The sequence below is a fragment of the Asterias rubens genome, chromosome 1 (assembly GCF_902459465.1).
Source record: "Asterias rubens chromosome 1, eAstRub1.3, whole genome shotgun sequence".
Taxonomy (NCBI): Eukaryota; Metazoa; Echinodermata; class Asteroidea; order Forcipulatida; family Asteriidae; genus Asterias; species Asterias rubens.
The window spans coordinates 6,018,174-6,040,033 of NC_047062.1; the positions used below are offsets into that span (position 1 = coordinate 6,018,174).

Below are 21,860 nucleotides of genomic sequence, written 5' to 3' on the forward strand. Positions count from 1 at the left end.
TTGTGTTGTCAGGGTCCAATTTCATAGAGCTGCTATAAAGCACAAAAAATGTCCAAGTATAAAAAATTATGCTTACCGGAATAAGGAGACCGGCCAAATTACCAATTTTGGTTAGTATGTAGTTTGCAATGTTCTGATCTAATATTTGTTTTAAGTTGTGTACTTAATTCTTGTAAAAAGATGTTCTAACTGTATTTTCTTCACATATAGAGAAATCCTGCTCTTCGATCTATTTCTCTTGCACTGTGGATACTGTTCCCAAAAGCTCCTGAAATCTATAACTCCAGGGGTTACCAAAGGGTGGCAGTGTCGTCATTTCAACATGCCTCCTAAAATTTAGACCAGAGTTTCAGACTTTTTGTTTGCAGTGACTCACACCCCTGCTGAAAGGATGAAACATACATCTTGAAATGAAGTATCAATGGGAGATTGGGGTGTCCTTTCAGCCTCTTTATCAACCCCTGCCCTTTTTTGGTTTTCCCTACAGAGATTCCGAGCACCAGGAGTGTTCCAGGCTCGCTACTAAGCACAACCTTTGGCAGCTATGACCCGATGCTACTGTGTAGGGTCAGCGTGGTGCAGTGGGTGGTGTCCTTTATCAGCGTCAAGAAGGCAGACAATAACACCATCAGGTTGGTTCAGAGTTATAGATTTGTCAATGACCTGATATTTTAGGAATGTCATGGCTTGGCTGTCAAATACACTGGATTCAAGCTCTGGTGTTTCTGATCAGCAGAGTGTGGGTTCGAGTTCCGGTCTTGACACTTAACCACGATTGCGTCATTCTTTGGATTGGACGTAAATCCCTAGATGCCATGTGTTATGTAATGCATGTGAAAGAACTGGAGAAAAGCCTGGAGAAAACCCTGGTTCATACTTGTGAAAGCGATTGGAATTTTGACGAATAACGAATAATTTGCATCAATTGACTTGTGCTGAACTCCTGCGAAACATGCGCTGCGAAAACAGCCTGGTGACGGCAAAAATCATATTGCATTTGCATTCGCTTGAAGTACGACCAGGTTTAACACTTGCTGATAAGATGAGTGGTTTGCCCTGGTGCTCCTTGCAGTGGCTGCTAAATGCTTTGCAGCACCTTGTGGCACCTTAGAAGGTGCTACATAAATCGGTCTCATAATTTAAAAACTTCAAAACTTAAAAACATTTCTTTTTGTTCCCCTAAAGTAGGTGGTAATTTGCCCCCGGTGACAGTTAATTTGGGCTTTCCCTCACCTTGAAGTGGCCGTCTTGCCTTATGATGTTGGTTGAAATCTCATAGAAAAATATAAGCCAATATTTTTTCTTTAGGTGATTTGGGTGATTGGGTCAATTAAAAAGTACCCCCTTAACCAAAACGATTTCTCTCACCTTTTGACAGCGCCTTGATGGAGGAGAAGCAGGAGAATCTTAAAGACTCATTGGAGCGTAAGCTAGATGCTGCCCTCATCAAGGACGGCGAGACGCTAACGGTCAGCCCGAGTACCACGCTAAACAACAAGGAGCAGAACTCCCTCCTAGTAGGGGTGGGCAGCGCCGTCGGGTTGGTACCTGCTGTCATGTCACCTGAGGAGGAAGAGCTTCAGGAGATTGCCAGACAGATTGTCCAGAAGGTCTTCTACTCATCCAGGGGGAACATAAACTTTGTACATGAAGTCCTGAGACAGGTAAAGAGGCTGTGGGATGGTGGGTTATACACCAGACCTTATGTCTTAAAGACATCACACCGCCATCTTAAAGGTCATGTCACACAAGGCAATTTACTGGCAACCAGTTTCAGGCAAGCTCCAAGAAGAAAAGCCACTCGCATTTTAATGTACACCTATTATCTTGTGGATGAAAAGACAATGTTTCGAAAAGGGACTCATGTGCTACCAAAGTGGCCCTGTAGCATGCACTGCTGTTGGTTGCCACCAAGTTGCCTGTAAAAGTTACCCTGTGTGACAAGGCCTTTTAAGAGGTAAAACGGTGATGAAACAATGAAAGCGCGCACCTACATACGCATTCTTTTGACCTCTCACCGAGGGCACCCTACTCAGACGAAGACTTGTGAATAAGGTCTATTGTTACACAATGGTGGTGTTTTGTACACCTGAGGGGGAAATTTGACTCAGGTGGCATTTCCCTCAAGGACGTTGAAACCAGTTTATTGAAGATTTCTCTCCCTAAAGTTTGGTGGAAAGAACTGATCTGCCATTCTGTACATTTTGGCCTTTTTCCTTTAAACAAAAGGCTTTGCTATGACTTGTATTGCTTTGTGAAATCAGCCCCAGGGCCAAATTTCAGAGAGCTGCTTTAGCACAAAAAGCAACCAAGCACAACAAAACTATACTTGCCAGAATATGGTTACCAGCCAAACTACTATGTCACAAGTACAAATTGTGACTGGTATTCTGCTCATTTTTGCTTAGCAGAAATGTGTCAAGCAGTATTTTCTGCTCTATGATATTGGTCCCTGGATAAAGGTCAAGGAAGAATGGACATTTAGTAAAATGACATTTCCTGTACAATGAACAGGTGGTTGTGTTGGTAAAATAGATGGTCACTAACAGCAATAAAGTGAATCACAGCAGTAAGTGGAATTTGTTTAGGGGAACTTCTATGGACCAAAAGAGTATCTTTAATGGGTGTAATCAGGGATAAAGAATTTTATTTTTGGTTTGCGGTACACCAGTGTTTGATAAGTGCTTATGTACTACTTGCTTTCTTATCTAAGTACTGCAGAAAAAAAATCCATGAGCCCCTTTTCACACTACTCTATTTACCCTGTGGCTACCATGCTGAATAACAGCCTGTCTATTCACACCTGGATCGCTTAACCCCTGATCTACCCCTGGTAATAGCCAACTCTGCTCCAGAGTAGGGGACCTAGGCGGGGACTGTGTAGAAGTCAGTCGGGGTGACCGTGAAGTAAAAAACCCACAAGCACAACATTCTAGAGCTGATGTCTTACCCCCTGTTAGACCTCTGACCTCCAAGAGGCAAGTTTTAAATCTGTAGTTTGCTGTGTTTGAAACCAGTAATTACCAGCAGTTAAATCAGGGCCCAATTTCATAAAGCCTGTAAGCACACACATTTGCTTAGCATGAAATTTCTTCCTTGATAAAAAAAAAGATTACCAACCAAATTTTAATTTGTTGCATTCAGCTGCTATTTGCTTAACCTGAAAATCACGTTGACATTTGGTTGGTAAGGAAGAAATTTCATGCTAAGCAAACTTTTGAAAAAGGCTTTATGAAATTGGGCCCTGGTAACTTTTGTTTTATGTTTTCTGTTGTAGGGATTCCTTTTGCCAATGTCTGAAGCTGGGGCAGTGAGGAGAGCTCTACGGATATACAATGACTGGATCCAGGTAAATATAACATTCCATCAAATGAGACTGGTTCCTCGACTGCTACAATGGATCATCACTAAAAACAAATACCAGGCATCAGACTATTTGTGAATCAAGCCTCATTTTGACATCCATGGACATGTTCATCAGTATTAACATGGCCTCTAAATAGCTCTTTAAAAAGACATATATTTGTTTCCTTTCAAAGCTGAAGCAACAGCAGACTGGACATAATTACATTTTAAAGATGTTTTGGAAATATATTTGGTTTAACAGTAAAAAGGTGGTCAGGTTGGCATAGTTGTTTCTTTCCTCGCCTTCCTAGTACCACTTTGAATCCCGCCAGGGGCAGTGCATGGATTGGGTTTTCATTCCCTGCCATGCCTGCCTGATTATTTGGGTTTTCCCTCACAGCAAAAAGTGAATCTTACCTCTTTGTCTTCTCTACATGGGGGTTCTTGGTTAGTATAGAGATTAAAGCCTTGTCTGAATATGACTATGGCTCTGGCTGGACCGGCGTGTGATCATGCGTTTAAGTATAGGACAGCCATAGCCGCCAATTCTTGCTTTTCTGAGAATACTGGGCTTCACAACCAGAATCATTAAATTACATGAGAATGAAAGAAAAAGTGGTCGGTTCCAATAAGAGTATATCCATGTTAAAGATAAAACATGTTCATTTTCAATACATAATCTTTCATTCCGATTAACCTTTTCAAGATTAATTAATTTTGTTTAAGCTTTCGCCTTTCGCACTTATTGATGCAACAACATAATGACCATGCATCATTTCCCCCATGAATCATTGCATAAGCAAAGTAAAGAGACCGAAACCCTAATTGAATGGACGTTAAATGGTATAAAGGCTCTTTGTAAAGGGCTACACAAAGAAAACCTTCAAGATGAAAATAACTGGGGAAGCTGAAAAATAGGAATTGATATTCTTCAGTCTAGAACATGCACTGGGCAGGGAGTTCCAAAGAGATGCAGTACGAAGAAAAAAAGCTATTGGAGTGTCTCTTTGTCCAAAATCTCGGCAAAGCTGGAGTTTATATGTGAGAATCAGTCAGGTTTCACAAAGTATGAGAGCGTCAAAATTCTTGAATTTGATTTGCAACATCCCATCCTCCCATCCATGTACCATTGCCTCATCCTCCAGGCTCAGCTGACAAGTACCAAGCCTATATTCATGGAGGAACCTATCTCACTCAGGGAATCCGCTTTCATGATGTCCTCATTCCATGATGCCACCACTGAACCACAGGGTGTCAGTGAGGTCGATAGTCCACCCTATGAACATATCAGATCATTCGAAGATCACATCACCCAGGTAGGTCATATCAAGACAGTGGTACTGGACCCAGGTTTATGGCTCTGCTTACTGCCGATTTTTGCGCTCACGTGTAAGCGTAGAACGCCTAGTAACATGGTCTATGCATGCTTGCAAGCCAAAATTCCCCACTAACCCGAGAAATACGCTTGATGTAAATGCAGAATTCCCTGCTTCCGCAAGTGCCGATTCTTTGCTTACAGTAAGCAGCAGAGCCATGAAATTGGGCACTGATTATTTGAACAAACTTAGTCCAAACTAACACAGGAACAGTAAGTCCTTTGCCACCTTTGAGCCTCAAAGGTGGCACAGGACTTGTTGTTCCTGTTTGAGGCAGCCCTAGTTCATGGAACTGCACAAGCACAACATGTAGCTCAGCAAAAATTTGCTTACCAGAATAAGGTTAGCAGCCAAAATGCCATACCACATATACCATTCTTGACTGGTTTAAAAGTTTTGATAAGCTTTGCTAAGCAAAATTTTCTGCTTGAGCAGCTCTCTGAAATTGGGTCAACATATTTCAAAGTCTTCCATAGACCTTATGCACAAAATGACCTCATAAATCATTTCAGTTAATTTGATACCAATAATACATCCGTTCTACAGTTCTTTCATTCCGCTATAAATGTTAGATCTGTTCTATATCCGTCAAAGCTGGTTCATACTTCAAGTGGATTTGACGTCACAAATGTTCAATGATTAATTCGCTCAAAATGAAATGTACTCCACTTTTGTGAAATTCTTCGCTTGAAATATGAAGCAGGCTTTATTGATGGGTCTATACAAAATACTTGTAACAGTTTAAGCAAAGTCAGAGCACACAAACAGGGCTTGAATTTTTTTGGAAAAATCCACAAGATCTAGTGGATTATAGGATTTGAGGCATTGCATGGTGAGGTATCAATGTATTGGTGAGACCAATTCAGAACTGACTCCGCGGCAGTACAGTTAATTACAATCCTATAAGCTAAAGTAGTAGTCCAGTCTATTTTCTATACCATCCGCCCTGGTAATAGTTAAAAAGCAGGACAGTTCTTTTCAGAACTGATAAGTCTCCCGAACCTCCGATTATCTACTCCGCGGCAGTAGAATATAGCAAGACAGTTCTCTAAGAACAAACTCTACCTGGCAAGTAGATACACACATGGTGTCACCGCAAACCAAATATACATCTAGTGGATTGTGGAAGAGGGCTTGTTGCTCAAATTATTTACAAGACCAAAATTGTTTTTATAAAACCAGAATCAAAATGAGAAAAAAACCTTCCTGACACAGTTTAACATGCATTTAACTATTTGAACAGGCACCAAGACATGCAAGAGATAATTTGTCTCATTTGTTAGTATGGGTATCAAGTATATAACTCAATAGAATGGAAAGGTATTTTGCCAGCCCCAAAGTTTAATTTTTTTTTTTTTTTATTCAAATGAAAAACACTGCCGAACTTATCTGGTCACAAGTTTACTGGCCTGATACTAAAACTACTGACCTTGGGCCTGTAGTCCAGTGTAATAATATTGTAGCCCCGAGAAGATGAAACATCCCAAACCCATGTCCCACAACATACACTTGAGATTAAATAAGATTGTTTTTTGATGTCTTGTCTCCATTTCAATAAAGCCGAGTGAGACTCAACCCACAGTAGTGCAACCTCCGACCACCTTGAAGACTCAGGGTAGTAGTACGTACCTTGGTGCCATTAACGACGCTATCAAGGAGGGATTGAAGAGCTGCAATGTGGAGGCTGGGCTTCAAGCGACCATACAGGTTTTTATCACCAACTCGGCCAACGTCTTGCTCCTTGAGCCTGCACCTAACAGCTCCCCGCAGGCAATCAAAGACCAGGTAAGGATTGTCAGATGAGTTGTGTACCCTTCCCCTTCCCTCACTCATCCTGTACCCAGAATCCCCTCAGCTCCCCCAATAAGCCATTTTGAGATATGGTGGACACGTCACTAGGGCACTCTTTGGTTTGGGTAAATTTTTCTAGAGATACTCAAACCAAATAGTGCACTGCTATAGTGTCCACTGTTCCTCCAAAAGGTTTAAACAACCCCACTCCTGCTGTCATGTTGTGATGGTTGATTACTAGAGTATCCGAAACGAAGCTTCTCCCAAGAAGTCTTCCATACATTAAGGTGAATTGGCCCACTCGACGATCTGAGTGTCTGACCATTCTTTGCAAAAAAATTCCCATTTTCTGAGAAAGACAGTTCAAGTGCAGTGCGCTGCCTTTTAAAAAAAGTACTAGCGGTCATTAAATGTACCATATTTTTGCAAAGATTCAATGGTTAGCTCACTGGAAACGTATCGTTGTGTCTGAGCAACAATGTCATAACTCAGTTCTGCAACAAAGACTTATCTTGCCCAAACATACTCCAAGTAACAATGTTATATCTCAGCATCCATTGATTCTGTGTGTACGTCTGGGTTATTTATCCATAATAATTGATATTCCTGACTGCAAGATCAACATAGACCTTCCTAACAACTTGGTGAGTCTTCTCAATAACTATGAACTCTCCCACGAGTAAGTGACTATATTTTTGAACTGCTTTCGTAATTTTGTGGAACTGCAGGCATGTCTCTACCGTTAACCAGTTGTGATATAATCTAAGCAATGATGACGTCAGTCCTGAAATACTCTGCCAAGAGTATCACTGACATAGGAAGGAAATTGCAAAAAACCAACCTACCGCAACGAACGTGGGATATTCTGAGAGCTAATAACATAGCAAAAATTAATAAGCGAGGTTGCAGAGGAGGATCTACAACACTTCGTCATATTCCAGTAGTAATGTCGCAAAGGTCCACCATTTTGAAATATACACAAAGGAGAGGAATTGGAGTTCATGGTTTCGTGAAGTTCGACTAATTACAACAGGCACGAGCACAAATCGCAACATCCATGTGCAGAATATTGACCCCACAGCTCACAAGGACATAGCGTCTGCTATTTGTGAAAAGTTCGCTGCAGTCGGTAACGACCTTGACCCCTTGGATACATCCTTACTGCCAGCCTACCTTCCAGCCAAACCAATCCCTCCTGTCCAACCTTGGGAGGTGCTCAAACAACTTCAGAGAATAAGCAGCACAAAGGCGAGTGGCCGGGATAATATTTCGGCTAGATTTATACGACAGTATTCTTATGAACTTTCTAAGCCATTGACTCACATTATCAACGCCTCGTTTGCACAGCTTATCGTCCCAGCACAATGGAAGAGGGCAATTGTCGTCCCTGTGCCCAAAACTTCACCAGCCAACATAGACAATTTGCGACCCATTGCCCTCACAGATCACTTTGCCAAAGTGACCGAACACTTCATTGCTCAACAAACAATGGCGTCGATTAAACCCAACCTCGACCCCGCCCAGTTCGGAAACATCAAGAACGTATCCACTACGCACTGTTTGATTGATGTTCTTCACACACTCCATGCCAATGCTGAACTACCCAAATCTATATCGTCCATTCTTCTCACTGACTTTTCTAAGGCTTTTGATCACATCGACCACACAATTGCAGTTTCCAAGCTCCTCAAGTTGGGAGTTCCACCACATTTAGCCGCATGGATCGGTGATTTCATCTCTAATCGTGAACAGTGCGTGAGATACCTCGATTGCTTTTCGGAATGGACCCATACTAATGCAGGTGTCCCACAAGGCACTAAGCTCGGAGCCATTATCTTCCTGGCAATTATCAATGACGCCGGTTTCAAAGAGAACAATACAAGTATAAAACACTTCAAATATGTTGATGACATGACTGTCATTGAAACCCGTGATGCCAGTGTTGGATCCAACCTCCCATCTGTAATAACTGATCTGGATGTTTGGTCGTCGGACAACAAAATGCAACTCAACGTGAAAAAGTGTTTCACCATGGACATTTGTTTCTCGCGGAACCAACCAGATCCCCTCTCATTGACTCTAAATGACAAAACTATTACACAATGTGCAGTTATTAAGCTTTTAGGTGTTTTTATTCAAGCCGACTTAAGGTGGGACACGCATGTAGGCTTTTTCATGCTTCGTAAATTTAAGTATCATTACCTAAGCATATCTGATCTTGTTGCTATATATACCTCCTTTGTGCGGCCAATTTTGGAGTACGCTGCACCCGCCTGGTCAGGTGCTTTGTCAAGTAAGCAGTGCAATGATCTGGAAAGGGTGCAAAAGCGCGCATGCAGAATTATTCTTGGCAATGACTACGTGCGCTACTCAGACGCTCTACAATTGTGCACTATTGAAACACTGGTATGCCGTCGTAACCACTTGTGCCAATCTTTTGCCAAAACTCTCCCTTCATCAGTCCTAAAGCGCCTCTTGCCACAGAGGTATGATAGTGGGTACCAACTTAGGAACTCCGGACTTCTGGGTCAGTTTAAATGCCGAACAGAGCGCTATAGAAAGAGCCCTCTCCCTCACCTCACACGCCTTTTTAACAACTGAATTGCAATAGAATGCAGCTTTTTATGCGCCCTTTGACTGTGCCAGCAATATTTTTTATCCAGGTTTTTTTTTTTTTTCCCGCAACTTTCAGAACAATTTATTTTATACATTGTAAATATATGTCTCTCCTTAATCAATTATTTCTTAAATAATGTGAAATAGTGTGATTTTTTCTTATTTTTTAATCTCTGTATATTTTCCTGTAATTCGACCTCCGGTCGCCATGGGAATTTGTTTTTAAAATAATAAACCAATTATGAAAGAATGAATGAATGAATTTAAAGTTAGAGACAACATTTTGACATCCTAAAACTTGCATTCCATGTAAACCCTAACTTAGGAGATGGGACCTTTTGTACATGACATTATTTGACCTTTGAAATTATCCCTTTATAATCAGGTTGAGATATGTAAGCGTGTTCTGAAACTGTACCGTCACATCGTGATGAACGTCGGCATGGAGACGAGAACATGGGAGCAGCTTCTTAGGGTTTTGCTTCGCGTGACGGAAGGCGTCTTGGGTGGGGCGCCCTCAAGGTCCAGATTCAATCTCGGCCAGCAGCTTGCGCAAATCTTGTTCCAGGTAAGTTCATTATGATTTGATTTGGATTAACAGCTGTTCTGTGTTTCAAAGGGATGTCTGATATCGGATTAGTTTTGAGGTACAATAATGGTTTTTGTTGGGATTAGGTTTATTATGTAGTTTTCAGAAGGGACCATAGACTTGACCAAGTCCTTGTACCACATCACCATTTTGGTTGATAACTTTCTTTCTAGGCCAATCGTTGTAGTGCTAAGTAGCATTTAGTGCTGACTAGGGCCCTATTTCATAGAACTGCTAAAGCAGCAAATAGTGCTTAACAATTTTCTGCTGAGCAAACAATTAGCAGGATACCAATCACAGATGATAGGCCTATATATCAAATGGTATATTGGCTGGTAACCTTATTCTGGTAAGCTTTATTTTGTTGTGCGTAAGCAGCCATATGTAATTGGGCACTGCTCCAGATAAAAAGGACCATAGAAAAAAGGACCATAGGCAGCTTTCCTTAACTAGCTTTAGAGAGTATGTTAGGGTGCAACCAGTGTTGTACCTTCATCTAGTAGAACACAATGGTGGTAAAATACGTCTTGACTTTTGAAGCCCCCCAAAGTTGAGATCACATGATCCACCAACAGTAACCAATGTAACCCTAACAACAATTGCCACATGAAGGCATTGTGGGCATAGCAAAAGGTTACGTACATCATCTAGCACAGGATCAATAAATGCTGCCATGGTTTTTTGTTTCTTCGTAATATCTTTGGAAGAAAATTGACATAAGACTGAAAGTGCTTTGAGAAAAACTATTTTGTATGACTGTATATACTCAGTGCCTTGAGTACCATGTGGGTAGATACGTGCGCTACATAAGACTTTTATATTATTATTTATAATTGTTATTTACATCTGGTTCCAAAATGTTTGTGAGGTTTTGTTATCTTTGATTATTAGTTTGTTGTTTATTACACATTTTTACAAAATCAGGAAAATGCTTTGAAAGAGCTTTTTACCTCCTGTTCCAAAATGCTCTGTTAGTTTTCTTATCTTCGATAATTAGTTCTTTGTTTATTTTACATTTCAAATTAGTTTGTTAATTTATTTTGTTTATTCATCAATTTGTTTTGTTGTTGTTATGTTATGGTTTTTTTTTTTTTTTTTTGTTGTTGTTGTTGTTGTTGTTGTTGTTGTTGTTGTTGTTGATGTTGTTTTGGTGTGTTTTTTTTTTGGGGGGGGGGAGGGTGATGAGAGGATTTGTTTACTTTAAAGTGTAAGTTGATTATGTTGATTTTGTTTTCTTATCTCAGACTCTGATTGTGTCATGGATCAAGGCCAATCTGAAGATCCGTGTATCCAAGGAACTCTGGGATAGATTCCTTGACGTCCTGTCATCGCTGACTCACTGGTCGGAATTGATCACCGAGTGGTCGGTAAGTGGAAGGATTTCAGGTATTTTTCGGGGATATTTGAACATGGGATGTGGTTGAAACCTCCATGGACTTTTGCATATGGGACGTAAAGCTGTTGGTCCCATATGTTGTGTAATGCACGTAAAATAACCCAGTGTACTTACCAAAAAGAGAAGGGGTTCACCCTCGATGTTCCTGGTTTAATTGGCAGTTTATTGCGCCACAACACCATGTAAACCATTACTTGCTGCTATGTAAGAGGAGTAATTCAAACTAAGTCACTTACCTTACAGGAAAAATACTGTCTGTTAAAGCCTTGAGCGTCACTGAGTGATGATTTGTCTCCTCAAGGCTAGCAGAGTATACTTTTTGAAACATTGAGACAACAGCGGTTCTATTCAGAGCCAACACTCCTCCCAAAAAATATTGGTACATGGTTTTGCCAGCAAGTTTACTACTTATAAGTACTTCTTTTTACCAAATTGTTCAACTTATTGCCAATGTTAATCAAGTAATCACAATCAAGCCTATGAGCTCAGCGAAGGAGCATGAAATGATCTTTTACCAAATATTTAAACTCTTTAACAACATAAGTTTGTCAATTTTCCTCAATCACAATTTTATTTGTACGATTTAGAAAACCATGGAGACGTTGACCCGTGTCCTCTCCAAGCGCGTCTACAACCTGGACCTAAACAACCTCCCCCTAGAGAAGCTCCAGGACAACCGCACTAAGCGTCTCCGTGGTCCCCGCACGCCTAACGCCGACAAGGACAGAGGCAAACACGATCGCACCTTCTCCCGGGGCTGGAGCCGCTGCGATTCCAGCTCACCGAAGAGCTCGGATGAGATTGATGGGAAGATGAGGGACAGGATTAGCACGGTAGGAAGCCGGGACGATCTGGATCGGCTCAGATACAAGAAGTCCTTCATGAGGGATGTGACGTCGAAAGAAGAGGCTACCAACGTTCTTGCCAGTCTAAACAAATGTGAGTTGGAAACCTATCACGTTAATCCAGAGGTGGCAGGCTCAAATCCTGCCCTTTCTAGCTTTTCTTTTTCAACTCAAAATTATTAAAACTTTACCCAGTCTACTTGATATATGCTAAAAAGAAGATTAAATGAGAAGCTAAAGTATTTTTCTTTTGGGGTAAAATAAAAGTTATTTTGTGAAGCTCCAAGCCATAACCAGGCACTTCCTGCCCCAACTCAAAAGTAACAACTCACAACTCAACTTTATTAGCCCATCAAATAGATGAGAATAAGAGCTTTTAAAGCCATTGGACACTTTCGGAACAGAAAACAAAACAAAAAGTTCACAGATTTACAAATAACCTACAGGGTTTACAGAAGGTAATGGTGAAAGACTTCTCTTGAAATATTATTCCATGAAATGCTTTACTTTTTGAGGAAACATTAAAACAATTATCAACTCTCTATATCGAGAATTATGGATTTATTTTAAACACATTTCGACTGTCTTCACTTTCCAAGCCATTTTACAATTTCTGAAAAGTGTAATGTTAACAGAGGGTGTTTCATAACTTAAGTGATTTGTTTAGTGCAGAATGAATTTGAAATTATGGTTTGTTTGACTTTGCCAGTACCTCTAAGCACCTCACAACCATCACTGTACCACCAGCAACCTCTTCAGATCAGCCCAACCACTGATGTCATGATTGGTAGCTTAATCAGGAGTAGCAGTGAAGGCAAACTCAATGAGGGTGTTCATAGATTCCAAGGTATGGTCCATTCTTTTCATGTATTATATGATGCAAATTAAATCCAAAAATATGGTCCAAGTTTGATGATCCAAATTAGGTGATCCCAATTTAGATGATCAAAACTAGGTTATCCAAATTAGATCCGGAAGATGATCCAAATAAGGTGATCCAAATCCAAACAAGATGATTCAAATTAGATCCAAAAGGTGATCAAAATTAGATGATCTAAATAAGATAATCTAAATCAGATGATCCAAATAAGATGGTCAAAATTTGATGGGCCGAATTAGATCAAAAGATTTCTATACAAATTAGATGATCGAAATTAAATGATTCAAATAAGTTGATCCAAATTATATCCAATTTATGTAGGCATGCTAAGACGCCGCCCTCAGATCGTTTTGGCTAAATTTCACAGCTCTACTTATCACAGCAGTCGGTGATTATGGTCACATTTTCTTTGCTAAAAAGAAGTTAAAGCTCGTCTTCAAGTTATTGTACTTAAACTTCCTTGTTAAGGAAGTTTAAGTACAAAACTTAAACTTGAAGACAAGCAGAGCACACTTTTCCAAACATCAAGACTCTGTTTGATGTCAACTCTGGTTCTCCCAAAACACATTTAGTTGACATGGTTATTACCTGTAAATCCACACCGTTCTTGCTTACTACACCATTTCAATCTCAGTAAAAACCCTAACCCTCATCTTCCCTCCCCGTTGTAGTGACCAGACAGACCTCAGTACCAGAGACTCATCCAAACAGGGACTCCAATCGAGACTCCCTCACTGATAAATGCTCCTCGCTACCCGAGGAGTACGACGTCATGGAAGTGAAATCCGTGACGGACGAGAACGACGTGATGGAGTTCAAGACGCTGACAGAGGATAAGATCTCTCTAGAGGATAAGATGTCGCTGGAGGAGAAGTCTTTGAAGCAGGATGATGATCGATATGGTAAGTTATCATCTTTCTGGGCTCTGCTCTACTGTCAGTGACAAGTCCCAAGGTTAACATAATTTTGCCTGTTTAACGTGTTAGCGAGGTTTTTTGCTTGCGTGTTTAAGACATTTGCTATGTTCCACTAGGCATTCAAATAAACAAGAAACTGGTCAGACATTAAGCGACAGAACATGACCAGCAGAAATGAATAGTCTCAAGGCTGTGTGCTTGTGTCTCCAAGAAGACTCAAAGGCTTTTAGCCCTTTGCCGAGGTGGAACACACCACAGACCTCAGCAAAATGTGCTGAAATTCAATTCCTTTTATGACATTTTGACTCCCAAAATTGCAGACAAGATTAGTACATGTAAGTTCACTGCGCAGTGTACAAGGGGTAATTAAAAGGAATAACTTTTTCAGGGAGAACGAGAACCATTATGACAAAACATTTTTTTTAAATTGTTTTTGATTTGCAGAGGAGCCCAAGTTGAGCGATTATCAGCTAGGGTATTTGCAGACGGACACTGTGAGTATAGACAGTACGGAAATAGCCACCCCGGACACCCAGCACACGATACTGGACAATAATCGTTTGACCCCCACCAGTCTAACGGACCTGATCACCCAGGATATTATTACTCCATCCTCTAACAGCCAATCGCTGTCCAGTACACCCTCGCCGGGGACGGCCATCAACGGGGACGCCCTCACGATGAAGGGATCACCGATCTATGAACCAATCAGATTAGAGGATCATGTGAAGCTGGAAGAGGCTATGGCGGAGTATGCTGGTGAGTTACTTTGATTGGCTAGAGTTTTATGTCACCCGGGGTGTTTATGTCATAGTTGGATGCAATTCGCGCCGCGCCTTGTAAGCGTTTACACGGTGCTCGATATGTTTATGCTTCATTTTTTGAAAGGGCAAGGGCACCAAGGCATTTTCTCCTTGGTAAAGGGCATCATATGAGAACATTTCTACTGGAGCATTCCGAGGGCACCAAGGCACTGGCCAGGAGGAATGGGGCAATCGCCTCCGTGAAGAATAAGGTCTAGGTGTTGTATAAATAGGTTTCATTATCCAAACCACATCTATCTCCACACTCTTTTTGTTTAAAACTCCTAGCGTTGCAGTGCTTTATAAGAATTGTGCATTATGTGTGTATTGTATAAGGCCCATAGAGGTCATTCTTTTTGCAGGGAACTGTTAGTGAAGATGTGTGTGGTAAGCAGTTCTAATGAATTTTACCTCTTTCCTAAAGGTTGTGCACAACATTGGTTAGGTTGACAATATAAAAGTTCACACAGATTTACATATATCTTTAACACTTTGATAATTGAGGAAAGCTTCCCTTGAAACAATTTTTGCCTGAAATGCTCGAGATTATTGTGAAATGTGTAAAACAGTTAGTTCTGATCTTGCGAGTCCGAAATCTGATGTTTGGAAACAGCAAAAATTTCTGAAGACTAATACTCATCTTTGACACTTGTCAATGTTAGTTGTGTGCTTTTCAGTGTGTTATCTTTTTTAAATTTTCTGTTTAAACTGATAGTGATATCTTTCTTTTCCCATCTTCTCGTCCCGTCTCCGTCAGGCTCCGTCCAAAGCCCTGATATCAGCATCATCTCAGGAGGAACACGCTCTGGATGGCAGCCGGATGTAGCCTGTGTCTTATGGAGACGTATTCTAGGGGCTCTAGGGGATGTGAATGACATCCAGATAGCCAGGCTCCATGCTGTTGTCATGGAGTGTCTATGGAGCACCTGGCAGTTGCTAGCAAAGGTAGGTATGAGCTGCCCATTGGACCGATGGTCGGAGTCCTGTAGGTTTATCATTGGGGCTGAAACTATCCACTGGACCACTGGTCTGAGTCATATACCAAGAAAATTAATATTTTATTCAAAGGGATATGTTGACAAACTGAATCAACGCAGTTGGGCGGTTGGGTTGGGTTGGGTTGGGTTGGGTTGGGTTGGGTTGGGTTGGGTTGGGTTGGGTTGGGTTGGGTTGGGTTGGGTTGGGTTGGGTTGGGTTGGGTTGGGTTGGGTTGGGTTGGGTTGGGTTGGGTTGGGTTGGGTTGGGTTGGGTTGGGTTAGTCCTATATTTGTAGATGTATACATCAAACACTGAAAATTTCATTTCAAAATATGGTTGCGTTTTTTAGATATCGCCGAAAATCCGGAGCCAATACGTCCATGCAGGAAGAATAATTCCTGACAGGAATACAAAATCTGAGAAGCATTACTCACAGTAATGCTTCTCAGATTCAAATTTTTGGGAATTTTTTTTTGACTTAACCACATTACTTCAAAGTGAAATGTTTCTCAAATTGCTTTATTCTATTTATTTATTTATTTGTTTATTTATTTATTTATTTCTTGTTTAACCTGGGAAATCCATTCAGTAAGAAAAACTCACTGATCTCCCATGGATCCCAGCTAATAACAAAGCTGCTGTATAGGCTTTTAACCAAAAGTTGTTATCGCCATTAATTTTAAGAGTGATTCCCCAAACATATACCTTCCCCCTTATTGAGCCTGGTGTATTGATTTCTTGTTTTGATCAGATCCGAGACAACCTGGCCGTGAGTTCCGACAACCAGAACACCCCACCACCACCTGAATACATTCCACCTCTTAGGATTCTCTCTCCCTGGCTCTTTAAGGTAATAATAGTTTCTTTGTATTCACTAAAGGGCACAGGACACCTTGGTAATTGTCAAAGACTAGTCTTCTCACTTGGTGTATCTCAACATATACATAAAATAACAAACCTGTGAAAGTTTGAGCTCAATCGGTCGTTGAAGCTGTAAGATAACTATGAAGAAAAGAAAAACCTTGTATACACGAAGTTGTGCGCTTTCAGATGCTTGATTTTATTCCAAACAAAATGTCTTCCTCCAATTACAATCTTCCTTGGGTTGATGGCCCCATCAGGCGTGCCATACGCCGTAAACAGAGGCTCTACAATAAGGCCAAACGAACTGGGAAACCGGAAGCATGGGACACATTTAAAACCTTACGTCGCACAACTGACAGAAATATCCGCCGTGCCTATAAGCGGTATGTGTCGGAAGTTATTGGTGACAGCCTCTCATCGAAAAACACCAAACCTTTTTGGAATTTTGTGAAATCTAAGCGCCAGGAGGCATTCGGTGTTGGAACACTTACCAGCGACGGACATGTGCGCTATATAAGAAGCCACAATTTTTATGATTATTATAATAAAAGGCTTGATTACATTGACAGGCTGTGTACCTATCGGAGCGTTACCAGCAGGGTAAACTCTCAGCCCTTAAACTCCTCTGCACGATGACTACAAGGAAACGAGATCACCCCTTCCCTAAGGAGCATCTGACACACTTCTATAGAGTGCTGCACTATGGACTGGTAGGGACGGATCAGGTCAGTAAGATGGGTGTTTGTAAATTTGCATTCTGTCTTTTTATCTATAATAATAATATTAAAGTCACCTGGAAATAGAATTTGTTTTCTTTCAAACATAAGAGTATATGCTTACGAACAATAAAACAATTTTTTTAGTAATTGTTTGTCACGATTTATATGTTTAAAAAATATATAAAGTTGTTTGGGGGGCTGACTCCGCCTACCCCTTTTGTGACGTCAATCGAGGCAGACTTTGCCTGCAATGCGTATAGTAAACACACGTGCAAAGTACATGTACGTCCAAGTCGTGAGTTGGTACATTTCAAAAAGTGTTTTTCTGCATTCAGCAGCAATACACCTGGTCGGCATTGCCGGAAAAAAAACAATTTTTTTTTTTTTTAAACGTACAAACTCACGACTTGGTCCGTACATGTACTTTGCAATTGTGTTTACTCTACGCATTACAGGCAAAGTCTGCCTCGATTGACGTCACGAACAGCGCCCTCTCGGGTCGGGGTCTACTCTTAAATTTGTAAATAACATAAGAGCTGATTTTTTAAAATCTTAGTTAACTGTTTATTCACATTCCACTCATCAAAACACATATATTATTGACAAAAGCTTTATTTTGAAAAAATACCACTTCCAGGTGACTTTAACCCGTTTTTATATAGCGCTTTTCACGCCCAAGGAGTGTCTCAAAGCGCTTCCGACATTATCACTGGGCCTTTAATCATTCCTTAAACCATCTCAGCTCCCTGGGGGATATACAGCCTGTGTGCAATATATGCGCTACTTGGCTAAATCAATCACAAGAACCATCTCTGCCCTCACAGGTACCCATTTACCCCTGGATGGAGGGAAGCAATTATAGTAAAGTGTTTTGCTCAGGGACACAAGTGTCACAACCAGGATTCGAACCAAAACTCTGCTGAACAGAAGCATCAGAGCTTGAGTTCGGTGCTCTTATCCACTCGGCCACGACACTCCCTTTTCAACGCTCTTTTCATCCAGCTTCATCAGACTCAAGCTCTGGTGTTTCTGATCAACAGAGTGAAGGTTCGAGTCCAAGCCGTTGCATTTGTGTCCTTGACGCGACACTAAACTATTTTTGCTGCATCCTTTCGAATGGGACGTAAAGTCGTACGCCCTGTGTGTTGTTTAATGCATGTAAAATAACCAAGTTCACTTAGCAGAAAGAGAAGGGTTCGCCCTGGGGTTCCTGAGGCCTATTTCATAGAGCTGCTTAAGCCAAAAAATTGCTTAAGCACGAAAATAGCTTGCTTATTTTACACATGTTACTGGCCAAATGGAATGCCATTTACATTGCTTTTGACTGGTATTTAGCTGTTGTTTACTTAGCATAACATTTGAGTCGGGTCTTGGTCGGTAATCTGATTTTATTAAGCAATGATTTTTTTGCTTAAGCAGCTCTATGGAATTGGGCCCTGGTCTGTTCGGCAGCAAGTTGCGCCACAATACCTTGTAAATTATTACATGGTGCTATAAAGAAGTTGTAGATCTCAGATATCAGAACCATAACTCCACATACCTTGCAGGACAAAATACTGAGCACTTTGATGTGATTAAGCGCTGTTTAAGAAGCAAGTATTTTTAATTATTTTCTGTCTCTGTCCTGTGCTGCTTTAAGAGTTGCTGACGCTCAGATCTACCCACTCCTTAAGTTTGTCTACCTACTGTTAATCTCCAGGAAAAGGGAGATTTGGAGCATGAATCGCAGTTCCCCTTGTCCCTGTTTGTTGGGTTAACATGCACACTTCGCAATGGAATGTCAAAGCTTACCTTAACATCTGTCCTGAACCATCCTTGGACAATTTGTTTTTAAACGTGTTTGTCAGACTTCCCGTTTCGTGTCCATAAAATCTTTTGATTCAAAGGTTTTGCTTGTGAACACGACAATAATGGGTTAATATCCATCCCATTTTATCTTTATTTGTTATTTAACTTAAACATAACATGAGAAAATAGTAAAATAGTTAATGACCTGACGTTTCGATCCTAGCAGAGTTTTTCTCTAAGGCTAAAATGATGTGTCTTCAAGGCTGTTCTTACATCAATAAAGGATGTGAAGTAGTTTGGATTTGACCCTTATTATTGTCATATTATTTTCACATTGTATGTTTCCCTTACCTAATTGGTGCTAAAATATCCTGACGATATAATTGTTGTATTTGTTTTGTTGCTGTAGGATGTTATTAACACCATCATCCAATATAGCGCTCCTGATTTCTTCTCCTGCGGCCTACCAGGGTCAACGCTACTTATTCTAGATTTCATCCAAGCAGCCAATATGATCGCATACCACCACAATCTGGAAGTAAGTCACCAATCAATATACTTCTAATTTTCAATTTTGTTATAGATAAAGTTTATTTTTAATAAAAAATTTTCTTAGTAAATTTGTTATAAAAGAGAGCGGACAAAATAGTTGCAGATAGTGTTCGTGGTTTGTTTGATAAACAAAGACTAGAGCAAGTTAGTCGAAACGTTGAAACCAATTATGAACTCACTTTGCGGTAGTGAAGTTTATAAAGATCCACTAAAAGCTTAAGTAGTAGTCCCAGCCAATTTTCTACCGTCCGTCCAGGTAGTAGTTCAAAAGCAGGACAGTTCTTTTCAGAACTGCGAAGTCTCTCAAATTCCGAAAAAATCTACTCTACAGTAGTAGAATATACAGAAATACGGTTCTCAAAAGAACATAATATACCAAGCAATTAGATAAACACATGGTGTTACCGCAAACTCAATATTTCGTTCCATTTGTGTGATAAATTAAATTTGTTTTATTTATACTTTTTTGTCATTAAAGTTGTTATAAAGGACTAGTAGAGCTGGCAAAATAGTGAGTCAGAAGAAAATAGTGAAAAACCATGCACAATTTTCAGAATGTAAACACATTGTCCTTAATTTTTGAATTTATTTTAGGTTTCAGATTTCTTAAGTATGACATCATTGGAGGGTAATTTTTCCAATCCTCTGAACTCTTTTCTCTTGGCAGACACCAAGGGCCTTGTCCCTTCTAGGTGTCTTAGTGCGTTTTCCTAAATATTACTTTATTTTAGAGGGAAATATTTCCAATCCTCCTTACTCTTTTTCTCTTGGCAGGCACCAAGGATAGAGGCCTTGTCCCTTCTAGGTTCCTTAGTGTGTTTTCCTAATCTCTTCTGCAATATAACCGTGCTACAACCCTCTCCTAAGGACATAAGTACAATGCAATGCAAAGATGTCAAGGTATGTATATACGATCAACATTTTAGGCGACGTGTGTAGTACTAAAATGTCCTGATTTGTTTGTGATTTACAATCACCATGGCCGAGTGGGTTCGAGTGGCACCCGAGTGATTTGCTTGTGGGTTTTTCCACAATGCTTTAAACAAATTGATGTAGGGATAAAAAAAAAAATCATATTATTTGTACCCGTTGCAAATTAACATCTTTTAAATGGTTGAACTTACGTAGAGACAGTGAACACTCATACACCATTTTGAATGAATGTTTATGGCACAATTGTGCCTGTGTTTGCTCATCTGTCTCTCGTTAGCAACTGTCTTGTGGTGCAGTCATAGAATAAGAAACATGTAAAGGCCAGTTAATAGTCGGTCACACGGTGGAAATATTGACGCGTGATCTTAGTATACACAGTTTATAGTCATCACAGAGGCAAATAAACTGGGTTTTTTATGATCGCCGCAAAAAGATTTTCCATCGTGCGACTATCGCACGACTTTAATCCGGTCTTAATACACAAATAACATATACACAAAGATACTTTCTTGAAGTAGTTATTATTAATCATATGGAATCTTCTTGGTGCTAGGACCACCTCATCAAGGCATTACTCAAGTGTCATCTTTTAATAAGAAACATACTTTCTTGAAGTAGTTATTATTAATCATATGGAATCTTCCCTGTCTAGGACCACCTCATCAAGGCATTACTCAAGTGCAGTCGTAAGGAGCCAATGAGTGAGGCTCGTTGTATAGCACTTTGCAGTCTGGGTATCTTCCTCTATGAGGAAGTATCTCATGCAACCTTCCATCCAAGAACCAGAGACGCAATCAGCGTACTCCTAGCCAGTCTTAAGGTAAGTGTCGCTTTCTCTTGAAACAGGAATGAGAAGGTATAGACTTTCATCAGAATTCTGCCTTTTTAATAAAAGTTGTAAAGAAATTATGCTGTCATGACCTACAGCAGGAATGATATTCTTATTACTTTAATCCGAGTTTCGATTTTAGGTTTTGCCCTTAGATGAATCTAAATTGTTTATATTTGAATAGCCTTAAAAGTCTGTTAAAGCCTGTATCCTATATAAGTCGACCCTTGTACTGAAATAGTCAATATTATGCCTGGTTGGTGCAAAAAGAAGGATAATTCAAACATTTAATTTAATGGTATTCTTAAAGCATAAATGTTTGGTTCTTTACTTTCTGACAAAGTCAATTGTGAAAAGTTATATTTCCCCCTGTAAACCTTGACCTTGTATTTTGTAGTTCAATAACAGGACAGTCGCTCAGGTCGCCTGTGACATGCTCCTACTTCTGGCCGATCATGCTGAAATGTTAAGAGGAAGTAACCCTGAAGCTCCAAAGAAAATAATTGAGGTTAGATGAAAACATCATTAGGGTTGGGGGGTGGGGGAGGAGGTGTTAAGGGAGATGAGGATGTCAGAGTATTGCAAAGCTTTTCAGTAAAATCTGGCCCTACTTTTGCTGAAGATGATCAGAAAATTTAT

The 21,860-nt window shown here is 40.3% G+C and overlaps 1 protein-coding gene across 2 annotated transcripts in view; it reads left to right on the forward strand.

Moving 5' to 3' along the window:
• Positions 1–21,860, forward strand: part of LOC117300060 (ral GTPase-activating protein subunit alpha-2-like) — a 102,701-nt gene that overhangs the window by 28,354 nt on the left and 52,487 nt on the right. For both annotated transcript variants that reach the window (XM_033783737.1, XM_033783745.1), the window contains exons 8-25: positions 488–632; positions 1,379–1,664; positions 3,278–3,349; positions 4,491–4,661; positions 6,282–6,506; positions 9,514–9,696; positions 10,962–11,084; positions 11,701–12,052; positions 12,668–12,805; positions 13,510–13,740; positions 14,200–14,514; positions 15,316–15,503; positions 16,288–16,386; positions 16,970–17,125; positions 19,317–19,445; positions 20,234–20,359; positions 21,045–21,212; positions 21,619–21,729. In XM_033783737.1, coding sequence (XP_033639628.1) covers positions 488–632; positions 1,379–1,664; positions 3,278–3,349; positions 4,491–4,661; positions 6,282–6,506; positions 9,514–9,696; positions 10,962–11,084; positions 11,701–12,052; positions 12,668–12,805; positions 13,510–13,740; positions 14,200–14,514; positions 15,316–15,503; positions 16,288–16,386; positions 16,970–17,125; positions 19,317–19,445; positions 20,234–20,359; positions 21,045–21,212; positions 21,619–21,729 — 3,218 coding nt within the window. The remainder of the gene's footprint in view (positions 1–487; positions 633–1,378; positions 1,665–3,277; positions 3,350–4,490; positions 4,662–6,281; positions 6,507–9,513; positions 9,697–10,961; positions 11,085–11,700; positions 12,053–12,667; positions 12,806–13,509; positions 13,741–14,199; positions 14,515–15,315; positions 15,504–16,287; positions 16,387–16,969; positions 17,126–19,316; positions 19,446–20,233; positions 20,360–21,044; positions 21,213–21,618; positions 21,730–21,860) is intronic.